This window comes from Oncorhynchus masou, chromosome 32, assembly GCF_036934945.1.
Source record: "Oncorhynchus masou masou isolate Uvic2021 chromosome 32, UVic_Omas_1.1, whole genome shotgun sequence".
Classification (NCBI taxonomy): domain Eukaryota; kingdom Metazoa; phylum Chordata; class Actinopteri; order Salmoniformes; family Salmonidae; genus Oncorhynchus; species Oncorhynchus masou.
In genome coordinates this window covers 73,430,515-73,441,943 of record NC_088243.1, presented here as the reverse complement: position 1 = coordinate 73,441,943, position 11,429 = coordinate 73,430,515, and the positions used below count along the sequence as shown (strand labels likewise).

At 40.6% G+C, this 11,429-nt stretch overlaps 1 protein-coding gene across 2 annotated transcripts; it reads left to right on the top strand.

The window, feature by feature from the left end:
- The first annotated feature begins 879 nt into the window (after positions 1-879).
- Positions 880-10,278, top strand: gsr (glutathione reductase). 2 transcript variants are annotated; one of them, XM_064955053.1, is made up of 14 exons: positions 880-1,177; positions 1,717-1,876; positions 3,184-3,210; positions 3,429-3,517; positions 4,581-4,650; positions 4,824-4,971; positions 6,154-6,208; positions 6,339-6,438; positions 6,570-6,656; positions 6,986-7,156; positions 7,472-7,583; positions 7,847-7,978; positions 8,371-8,504; positions 9,617-10,278. In XM_064955053.1, exons 1-14 carry the CDS (start codon positions 1,104-1,106, stop codon positions 9,764-9,766), a joined length of 1,509 nt encoding a protein of 502 aa, XP_064811125.1. In that variant the 5' UTR covers positions 880-1,103; the 3' UTR covers positions 9,767-10,278. The 2 variants fall into 2 exon arrangements, with proteins under 2 accessions (XP_064811125.1, XP_064811124.1); XM_064955052.1 differs by lacking the exon at positions 880-1,177 and having other exon boundaries at positions 1,625-1,876.
- Positions 10,279-11,429: the final 1,151 nt, after the last annotated feature.

The following is an 11,429-nucleotide window of genomic DNA, read 5'->3' as shown; positions in this document are numbered from 1 at the left end:
CACACTGAATATGCTCAACAACAGACCGTTTTTATTTTTTCGATTTTTCTATCAAATGGTAGCCAACAGAGACAAATGTATCATTATCCACATTTAATGTCAGTTTCATTAGGGACGTTTCCCTATAAAGAGAACCACGTGAGGGTGTTCCATAACTTCCATTTCAAATTTCCAATCGGGCAGCCCCCGAGACCCAAGAATTGAGCATGCATAAATCACTTAGCTTGATGCCGTTTTCTTTAAAGTCAACATTAGAATGCAGTTTAAACCACTTTAAACCACCACTGCGCTCAAACTCGTTTTCCAGGGCATTGTCTTCATTATTTATTGATGTGCACCAGTTCTAGCTTAATTTATGTTTTACGGGAAAAGGGTTGGAAATAGTTGTCTCCATATTGACAATCTAAATAGCCTACCTATAAATGGTAAAAAAAAGTTGCCACAACGTGCGCGTGCTGCTCCCTCTACATGACTCCGCCAATAACAGTAGTGCTCTCTCAACACTCACTCCACAATAGCCTACCTCCCTCCCCCTGACAGTCAGCAGCAGGTCACAGTGAAATATATATGTTTTAATAGAAATGCCATGGCGGCCGCGGTTTAAATTAGAAATAGTTCAAAAACCCGCAACCAATACATTTTCAGCCGCGAAATCGTTTTCTAAATAGCCTAACTAGCAGAAAATTACATACATGGCAACACTGTTTCGGGTTGAAGAAAGCTCTGAAGGCCAACGGAGGAAATGCGTGCAGGTCGAAAGAGATTTTGATTGGCTCCGATGGTCACGCGTGATCAACTCGAGTTAACCCCTAGCGTGATTGACATATACGTCCTATATTTTCGTTGTTTATCCAGCTGAAATATCACTGGAGCTATCATCCAAAAACGGCATTCCATAGCTAATTTAAGAATAATTAGTGAAACATTACGCATATCTTTCTATAGCCTATAAGGTTTCGAGCTTTTATTTTGAAAGGTCCTTTCTATCGGCTCAGGAAGTAGCTTTATTTTGTTAGCAGCATGTTGTATACACTTTGTTTCCATCCATTAAATGTGTTAAAGACGCGTTATGTTAATATGAAATAAACTACAGACCGTGAAACATGCAGTGGGTCAAAATATGCAGACAGTCGCTTTCAAGCACTGTGAACACGACTTTGACAGTGGCACTGTCTAGGTGAGTCTCTTTTTCTCGAAGTCAACTTGAACTGTTTTTCTATGAATCAGTGAATAGTTGACTAATACATTTTCAGCCATCTCCGTGCATGATAAAAAATAAAATTAAGTTGTCCCCCATGTGGTGGCTTTAGCTATTCATATAAGATAGCCTTTAGGATGATGACACTGCTGATATTATATAGTTATTATCCTTCCATTAAAAAGGGTAGACTAGGCCTATATTTTGATATTCATTTACCATTCATTCATTATGTCAGTGCTCCTCATATCACATATTGTAAGATTAGCCTATCATTGTAGGCTAATAGACTGCACATCACCATGACTATGTTAAAATAGTTTCTGGGATTTACAGACCATTGTTGCAATTCACAATGACTAAGCACTAGCTTTCACTTCGGGGATTGACCCTCCCATTCGCCCAAACAACTGCGTCCGGTGGTGTGCGGGCTTCCTGGTTATGGCAATAATAATACCGTTTGCCCGGATGCAAGTTCTTCTTTTCTCACTCCGGCGATTGCTTCCACCCTCCTACAGACACAAACTTATCCGTCGGAGTATGGCCTCAGATGCAACAACCCGGTTCGATTTTCTAGTGATTGGAGGTGGATCTGGGGGTCTAGCAGGTGCACGCAGGGCAGCGGAGCTCGGGGCCACTGCCGCGGTGGTCGAGAGTCACAAACTCGGAGGTACCTGTGTGAGTAAAAAGTTATCGTGGTTATAGCCACTGTACTTATATAAATAGTTCAAAGAGCAACTCTGAAATGACATTGCATAGGCCTAATTTCCACTGTTCAGTCTCTGATATTCTGTAAAGTTGTCACGTGTAGTTAACGGATTCATTGCGAAGCCTCGAGACCATACTCTTTTTGTGGGATGTTTTTGTGCACAATGTTGTGGTTTGTTAGAGTTAAAAGCAATGGGCACCAATCCAGCGCACGAGCATTCTACTGGTACATAATAATTTTGTTTAACAGTACTAGCGTTATGGCCACAGGTGTTCATTACCCCCTTCTCCACATTTCAGTCTATGGAAGATAAGCTATTAAAGTTACCATGCCTGACATCCGCAAAGCCTGGTCTACCTTATATAGCTGTAATGAATTGTACAATCTTTTGAGCTAAAGTGTATAATGCAGGGATGGGCAACTTTGATGACGGTGGGGGCCACAAGGAAAACATTTTAGCAGCTCCTCTGTGACAGCAAATAGAAACCTTTAATTTCAAGTTCATTTCCTGCAATTCTACACATTTTACCATGGGGTGGAGAGAATATTTTGCAATTTTAAACAAATTTCATACTATTCTACTCATTTTGCCATGGGGCGGAGAGAAAAAAATAGCAGTTTTACAGCTAATTTCCTGCAATTCTAGACATTTTGCCATGTGTATGAATATGAGAACTGACGATCAGTAGGCCCCAACCCGGTTGGTAGTTTGACCATGCTTACTACAAGTTTAGATAGCTTGACTAATTTACCAATCTAAAAAATGTTAGCTGACATGGGCTAATTAAGTAACTGCTGATGCACAACCAAATGTCAAAATGTAATCTTGTGTATTCTAACTCTCGACAGTAAGTAGAGACCCTGACTGAGTCCCTTCCCCCAAAAGCATGTATATAAAAATTTAAAAAATCCTACAAAAGCTGCTAGTTGACCATCCCTGGTCAAAAGTATTGCTCTCCCACACAACATACCAGAATTTCAACAATCTGAGTTGGTGCAATGTAATTTCAGAGCTGTGGCCAGTATTCTTGCAAAATGCAAGACGATTATTCGGCTCCCCATTGCTTTGTGTCTCAACATCAATCACACACACCCATGTTTCTTGGGTAGGAGCATGGATGGTTCCTTTTCATACATTGCTATTATATTTCAGTTACTAGAAATTTAATGTTGCAATGCAGTTAACTAATTCCTTGAAGGACTTGACACTTCCTGTGTTCGCTTGTTTTTTAGTCATGCTCATGTTTGTCGCCTTTTTTCTCCATTTCTTCTTTAGGTCAATGTCGGCTGTGTCCCTAAGAAGGTATTGTTTTATAGTCAGCCTCCTGGTAAGGGGTGGGTGGGGGGGCATGTGTAAGTAGCCTAGGCACTGTTAGTAGAGTAAGTTTTGTGCTGTGTGTGGGGAATATTGAATACACATTTATTTAACACGCACACTATTTATAGGTATTTGTAGGGTACAGTAATAGAAAGGGCCAGAAGAATGTGATCCCACAATTAAGTGTTTGTTTTTGGTCTCAGGTTATGTGGAATGCTGCAGTTCATGCCGAATATCTCCACGATCACTCTGACTATGGTTTTGATGGTGGACACGTTCACTTCAGCTGGGAGTAAGTATCTGACTTGAGGTCGCCACAGTTGAAGGACTTGTTCTGACATCAGCCTGTCCTCTCACACCTTAAATTACTGCATCCTGTCAACTTAGTTAGAGCCTTCACACACCATTTCTAGTTTGTTTTTTTCCGCATTGATGTGTTCATGTGATATTCTTGCACAAGGCAAGCCTTTTCTTTGGTTCCCCATTCTTTCATGTGGGGGTGTTTGTGTGCGTTCATGGGTGTGCATGTGAAAGGGTACCACACATTTCTATTGATGTGAAATGGCAAATTCATGATGAGACATTGCAGATTTTTCATGAACTGACCTGTAAGATAACAGTCAGAGGCTTTGTTAAGATGTTGTTATTTGAACTATCTGCAAGTCATGCTCCTTTTGTTCCCCATCCCGTTCTCAGTTTACATAGCAGTCTGTTGCTCAACCTTAGCCTTCCTTTGCGTTAATCTATTTGGCAACTAACTCCACACAGATTGTGTTACCCAGGGTACTGGGAGTGATAGGGTAGACTAAGGAAGTGGCCACAACCAGTTAAAACTGATATCATTTAATTTGTCATGTGCAACATAACATGCTGTTTTTCAATTATTATTATGCCATCAAGCTTTTCTGTGAGCGCACCAACTTCACATTTTCACATTATGTGCAACATTGGAACATATTTAGAAATGTGTGTTTATAAAATGAATTAATGAATTCTATATTTTTATTTAACTAGTCAAGTCCGTTAAGAACAAATTCTTATTTACAATGACGGCCAAACCCTAACCCGGACGACACTGGGCCAATTGTCCCTATGGGACTCTCAATCACGTCCGGTTGTGATACAGCCTGGAATTAAACCAGGTTCTGTAGTGACACCTCTAGCACTGAGATGCAGTGCCTTAGACCGCTGCGCCACTCGGGAACACATCAGTAATCGTTGGTGATAATAATGTCATCCATTAATATCAGTTTTGACTGGGGTAATTGATAATAATCGCTGCGCCACTCGGGAGCCCAAATTAAGAGGAAAATGTCTCCAGTTCTGTAATCAGTCCTTTTTTCTTTTGTGTGCAGAACTATTAAGACCAAAAGAGATGCATATGTTAGTCGGCTTAATAACATCTATCGCAACAATCTTGACAAGGTAAGCTTAAACCAGTTCACTGACTGGAGTGTATATTTTGCTTTCCCTCATCATCCATAAAACAGGTTTTGACATGCATAGAGATGCAACATAATAGCCTATATTTATGACAATTGTGTTTTTGTTCACATATTTGCACCTGGAACGGAATGGTAACTGGTCGTCTCCCATAGGCTAAAATTGAAACGATTCAGGGTCACGCCAGGTTCATTGACGGCCCTGACCCCACTGTTGAGGTGAATGGGAAGAAGTACACCGCGCCTCATATCCTCATTGCCACAGGAGGGTTCCCTTCTGTCTTGAGTGACAGTGATGTGCCAGGTAAGATTACAAAATTAAATTGTATTTGTCACGTACACAGTTTACAGCAGGTATATAAGGTGCAGCGAAATGCCTTGTGTGCTTGCTCCCTCAACATTGCGGTATGACCTAGGGTGCATATTTAAATGAACAACAACCTAAAAAAGTTATTTGTGAAAAGTGTCAACCCTTTTGCCATTCTTTATCTAGCATGTAATTTGTGTCTATTTAAGCTTCAGGAAGGGTTAATGAAGTCTTCATTAAGTTTGAAAAGTTATGTTTAGTTTAAAGATGCACTATGCAGAAATCTCTGCCATTTCCTGGTTGCTAAAAAATGTGAATAGTTCGCCAAATTTCAGTTTGTGACAAAACAAGCAAGTGTAGTGTAGAGAATCCTTTTACCATCTAAACCACTGTGAAATATATTTTACATAACCCTAAATATTGTATTTTCAGCTGTTTTGAAGCTGGTAAAAGACGCTAAAATGAAACTTAAGAACGGGAGGCACTGAAAAGATCTACCGCTTTGTAGACTTGCTTTCAATGAGAATTACATATCTATAACTTACATTTCTATGTGAATTTGGTCGGGTCCCCCAAGAAGTTACATATTGTAGTTTTAAAGTATAACTGATCTTTCAATTAAGGTATTGCAGTCTACTATGTAAAATTGCTATACCTAAACGTTTGCTATATGCCCATGGTTGCTGTTCAAATTGTAAACATGAATCTTTCTTTTTATTTTATCAAATTATTTTCACAGAATTTTTATTTATCATGAAGAAACCGTGCTTTTCAAATATAAAATGAAATAATAAGCTTGGTTAAAGCTAGAATCCTTATTTGCTGCATTCATTTTTGGACTTCTAAATTAATTATATATATTATACCCATTCATTCTTGAAGAATATAACTTATAAATGCCTCATGACCTGAGTTTAACTGTCATACCGGTCAGAACCCAAAATATAAGCTTGTTTTACTACAATGTTTGTAAACAAAGTAAATGTCAACAAACACTGTATAGCCTCAAAACATGGTTAAAACAATAGTTATGACACTAAGGACAGTCAGCCCTAGCAAACAGTTCTGTCTATGATTTGAAAGTGCATACATTTCTCCAGGCCCAACCCTTAGCTTTTTAGTGAAACGGGTGGAGAGATCCTTTAAGGATTCTAGCTTTAACTTTTCATATAATTCCAGGGGCGAGTCTTGGCATCACCAGTGATGGCTTTTTTGAACTTGAAAGCCTTCCTAAGTAAGTTTAATGTTGTTAAATACAATAATTTCCATCAGATATATTGATATCTTGGCTTGGTTGTTTGACAGATTCTGTTGTGTGGAGTGTAAGTTTGTGTTTCATCCTTTTAAATGTTTCCTCCCAACAGGCGCAGCGTCATAGTGGGAGCTGGATATATTGCTGTGGAAATGGCTGGCATCCTTTCCACACTGGGGTCCAAAACATCCATCATATGTCGTCAGACAGGGGTAAGAACCAATCCAGGCAGACATTGGCCCATATATCATCCCGCAAACACGAGTGACAGTTTTTAGAGGTGTGGCATGTACAGGAGGTGGCCACGAGGGCATGTCTAATCCTTTTTACCTTTCCCCTACAGGTGTTGAGAAACTTTGACACCTTGATAAGCTCAAATTGCACCAAAGAATTGCAGAACTCTGGCATAGAGTTGTGGAAAAATACTCAGGTAAAAGCATTTATTTAATGATGATAGTCTATAACTACTATTTTTCTTGTTTTGAGTATCATTATGAATATTATGCATCCAACCATTTTGTCAATGAATGTATGAATAACATGCACATTGTCCTTCCACTGTTATCCCAAAGTGGTCATTATTGTTTCGGTGAGACCAACTAGGTTATAGGCAGGCTACACAGAATTACTATCTACCTTACATCCCAAACAACTACTCATTATGTGATCCTCAAGATCAAGTGATTCTGCACCTTGCCTTGCTCAAATTGATCCCCTGAAACATGCTGATAGTCTGCTATAACCTGTGTCTGCTGTCAGGTGAAGTTGGTGACTAAGACAGGCAATGGCCTGTTGGAGGTCACACTGGTCACCAAAGACCCAGAGAAGAAGAACGAGGAGGAGAAAATCGGCACCATCCAGGAGGTAGACTGTCTGCTATGGGCCATCGGCCGAGAGCCCAACACCGCCGGCCTCAACCTCAGCCAGATGGTGAGGATCACTCCTCAGACTGTTTACAAAGGTCTCTAGACAAAAATGTGGAGATGATGCTAAAACCTTTTTATAGTTTCAGTACGTGGCAAGGGATTCAGAAACGAGTTTGGAATGATGCACACTGCGATTCCATTGTCTGCATTGCTCACTGTTTTCTCAGATGTTGCAAAAAGAGAAATGTAATGTTTTTAAAGCAGCTAGAGCTACATGTATGAGTGTTGGGAATAATAGTCCCAAAGATTTCAATATAAAGTACAAACCCTGTGTATGGGATGTGGCGGCTTACTGAAGGTTGGATGTCTTATTCGACAGGGTGTGGATATTGATGAGAGAGGCTTCATCGTTGTAGATGAGTTCCAGAACACCACTCGCCAAGGGATCTATGCTGTAGGAGACGTGTGCGGGAAGGCCCTCCTTACTCCTGGTAGGCTGTAAATACACATCAGGGGTATGGCAGACAAAAAAGTGGCCATTTTGAACCATACTTGTGTCTAGTTACAGACATAACTTCAACTGTATACAGATTGCAATTCACCTAAGAATCATGTTGAATGTGAATAGATTATCTGTAATGCATAAGGAAGAAGATAACTATAGATATAATCGCACAGTGTACCGTTGATAGTTCAGACACATTTTTGCATTGCAAATCTCAAGTGGGACATTTTTTCTGTTGGGTGTGGGCAGTCGCCATTGCAGCGGGCAGAAAGCTGGCACACAGACTGTTTGACGGCAAGGAGGATGCCAAGGTCGACTTCTCCAACATTCCCACGGTAGTTTTCAGTCACCCACCCATCGGCACGGTGGGCCTCACGGAAGGTGAGTGCGCTATTAGCAAAGAAGTCCTCAGGTGGATGGTTCCCCTTATTGTAAATGTTCTCTGCTGAAGTGGGATGAGTTGGCGTGTTTCTCTGTCAGTCTGTTGGATAAATAACCAGCCTGGGCCCGGTTTCCCAATAGCAATGGAATAAATAACCAGCGTATTCAAGTGCAACTTTAACGATAGTTTTGGGGAAACAGCTTGGAGAGTTAACGATGCTCCTACGAAGGTTCTTACTATGAACGTAGCCTTAAGATGCTTTTGGAAAACCGGGCCCTTGTCAAAAGTAGCAAACTTTTTTTAGGGAATAGGGTGCCAATTGGAACACAGCCTTGTGTTTTTCATTAGTAGAGAAGCTGATGGTCTTACATTTGGTCTCCTTGTGTTACAGAGGAGGCGATTAAAAACAGGGGCAAGGAGAATGTGAAGTCTTACAAGACCTCCTTCACTCCCATGTATCACGCCATCACCACCAGGAAGACTCAGTGCATCATGAAGCTGGTGTGTGTGGGCAAGGAGGAGAAGGTGAGAGGCCCCTTAAACCTGGTCCTGGAGACCACGGCAGGTAGCCTAGTGGTTAGAGCGTTGGGCCAGTAACCGAAGGGTTGCTGGATTGAATCTCGAGCTGACAAGGTAAAAATCTGTTCTGCCCCTGAGCAAGGCAGCTAACTTTATGTACCTCGGGCGCCGAAGACGTGGATGTTGATTATGGCAGCCCCCTGCACCTCTCTGATTCAGAGGGGTTGGGTTGAATGCGGAAGACACATTTCAGTTGACTAGGTATCCCCCTTTCCCTCAACTGAAATGTGTCTTCCGAGTCAGTTGTACAACTGAATGCATTCAACTGAAATGTGTCTTCATTAAAATAATCCAATGTTCGAACTTGTAAACAAGGCTGCATGTTATTTCTCTCGCTTTAGGCAAAAAACGCATGGCTGATGTTTTGACGGTTTTGGAGGTGGAACTGCGTAAGAGCTGTCAAATAAAAGCGGACATTGCAATTGTCTGCACAGAGTCCTATTGAGAGAAATAACATGCAGCCTTGTTTACAAGTTCGAACATTGGATTATTTTAATGAAGACACATTTCATTTTGAATGCATTCAGTTGAGGCAAGAAACGCATAGCTGATGTTTTGACGGTTTTGGAGGTGGATTTGAATCTGGCCCTTGATCAACTAATTAAGCCCTTGATTTGATGAAGTAGGTGTGTTCATAGATGGGTTTAAATAAATCTTTGTTCATTTGGCACCAAACGGAAGAGACTGAAACGGGGAGGGACTTTTTTGTAAAATTGTCATTTTTTTGTTGTCAATTTTTGTATTTATTTTACCTTTATTTCACTAGGCAAGTCAGTTAAGAACAAATTCTTAATTACAATGATGGCCTACACCGTCCAAACCCGAACGATGCTGGGCCAGTTGTGTGCCGCCCTATGGGACTCGATCCAATAGGAAACTATAATTGTATTTTTCCGTTGCGATACATTTTGAATTCTACATTGCATTCCCTAATGAACACAACCCAGGATTGAAGAACACTACCCTTGACCCCTCAATATTGAGCTCATTGAGAAAACCATGCATGTTTAGTCTGCCTCAATCTAACAAAAATTACCTATCTTCCCCCCCCCCCCTAGGTGGTGGGCCTTCATATGCAGGGCATTGGCTGTGATGAGATGTTGCAAGGCTTCGCAGTAGCCATCAAGATGGGGGCAACTAAAGCAGACTTTGACAAGACTATTGCCATTCACCCCACATCGTCCGAGGAGTTTGTTACGATGCGTTAACAATGCAAACATCTAGACGATCCTTAATTTCCTATACAGCACCAGCAAGAATCACTATACCAGGAAACAAGTGGCTCAAACGTCTTCTTTTGCAAGGGCTTGACAACGCAATGTTCAATAACAGCTCTCTACTTCCATTTTCTTTCATTTAAGTAACCTCTTTTGTGCACCTCGTATGAATATTTTTGAAAATGCCTAGATGGACCAAGACAATGAAGTTACTGCTTTCTTCATCTGTACTGTTGGTGTTTAAGCATTGCTTATCAATTTATTAAACATGCAAGATTTTTCTCATGACTGTGAAATGGAAGTGGGGGATCTTCTACAGGCATTGTTGTCAAGTCATTGCGTTGGGAGTAAGGATAACTCTCATAGTGTATGTGAAACCCCGATTGTCAGTCATTGTTTTAGAACGCTGCAAACACTGCCCCCAATTTCCACCACTACTAGGTCGCAATTTCACTACTACTGTATTGTAATACACATTGAATAAACCTGCAGTTTTTTCTTAAGTATTGTATCATGTTTTATTTTCGACTTCTTTGACACCTTTTTAATGCCAATTTTTAGCACTAGTTTTTGCTTGCAATTTATTTTGGAATTTGGTACGCTTTCCATGTTGAATTAACTATCTTTAACCAATGTATGCCTTTATGATAGATGCAGGGCCTAAAATGTACTCTTTGGTCCACCAGCCACTGTAGCAGGTAGATTTTTTTTTTTTATTACCATAGAAGATATTTGTTTCCTGCTAGAATTACACCCAACAAAACACAAAAACGGATGAGCATTTTTGTAATGTTTCTAAAACAAATGTATAACTAATAAGTAATTTGGTATATTATTGAATTTATTTTTAACCAAATTATTAGGAGACAAATGTTCAACTGCCCCTTTAAGTGCGGAGGTTACCGTGGTAACGGGTTTTGATTAATGTTTGTGCCTGTGAGAATGAGTCTGACTAGCGGAAGCGTTAATTTCTCTTTCCTAGCAGTTGAATTTCGAATGTTGAACAATCTATCTTGTGAACAAAACAATGGAAATAACCAAGAAACACAAGCACAAAGTCTTACTCCAGTAGACTATCGTTTCAAGTAAATTAGACCAACTTGAATGCCTATTTCACTAACTCAGCTGTATGTACGCACAGACCCCTACAAGGCAGTGTTGCAGCGCGAGGTGGAATGGGATTTGTAGTTCTTTGACTCTTGAGATTAATTTACCAGCTATGAAACATAACGTCAGAAATATTTTTCCCTAAAAATGTAAGCATACTTTACTATTTGTTTTATTCACAAATGCGAGTGAAATGCTTTCACTGTGAACCCCTGACCACCCACCAACGTGGCTGGTGGAATAGTCAATCTACCAGCATTTTAGGCCCTGGGAAGATTATTTCATAGTTACATCATTATTTATTTATTTGTTTATTGTTACATACACAGGATAGCGCGATTGTAACACATTTGTGCTCCCGAGTGGCGCATCGGTCCAGGGCACTGCATCTCAGTGGTTGAGGCGTCACTACAGACACACTGGTTCGATTCCAGGCTGTATCACAACTGGCCGTTATTGGGAGTTCCATAGGGCGGCGCACAGTTGGCTCAGCCTCGTCCGGGTTTGGCCGGTGTAGGCCTTCATTGTAAATGAGAATTTGTTCTTT

Bases quoted from the DNA above. Each gene is read 5' to 3' on its own strand.
- gsr (XM_064955052.1), top strand. From the start codon at position 1,640: ATGGCAATAATAATACCGTTTGCCCGGATGCAAGTTCTTCTTTTCTCA. The intron at 3,211-3,428 runs GTATTGTTTTAT...TTTTGGTCTCAG, and splicing joins TCGGCTGTGTCCCTAAGAAG to GTTATGTGGAATGCTGCAGT. The intron at 6,209-6,338 runs GTAAGTTTAATG...TCCTCCCAACAG, and splicing joins GAACTTGAAAGCCTTCCTAA to GCGCAGCGTCATAGTGGGAG.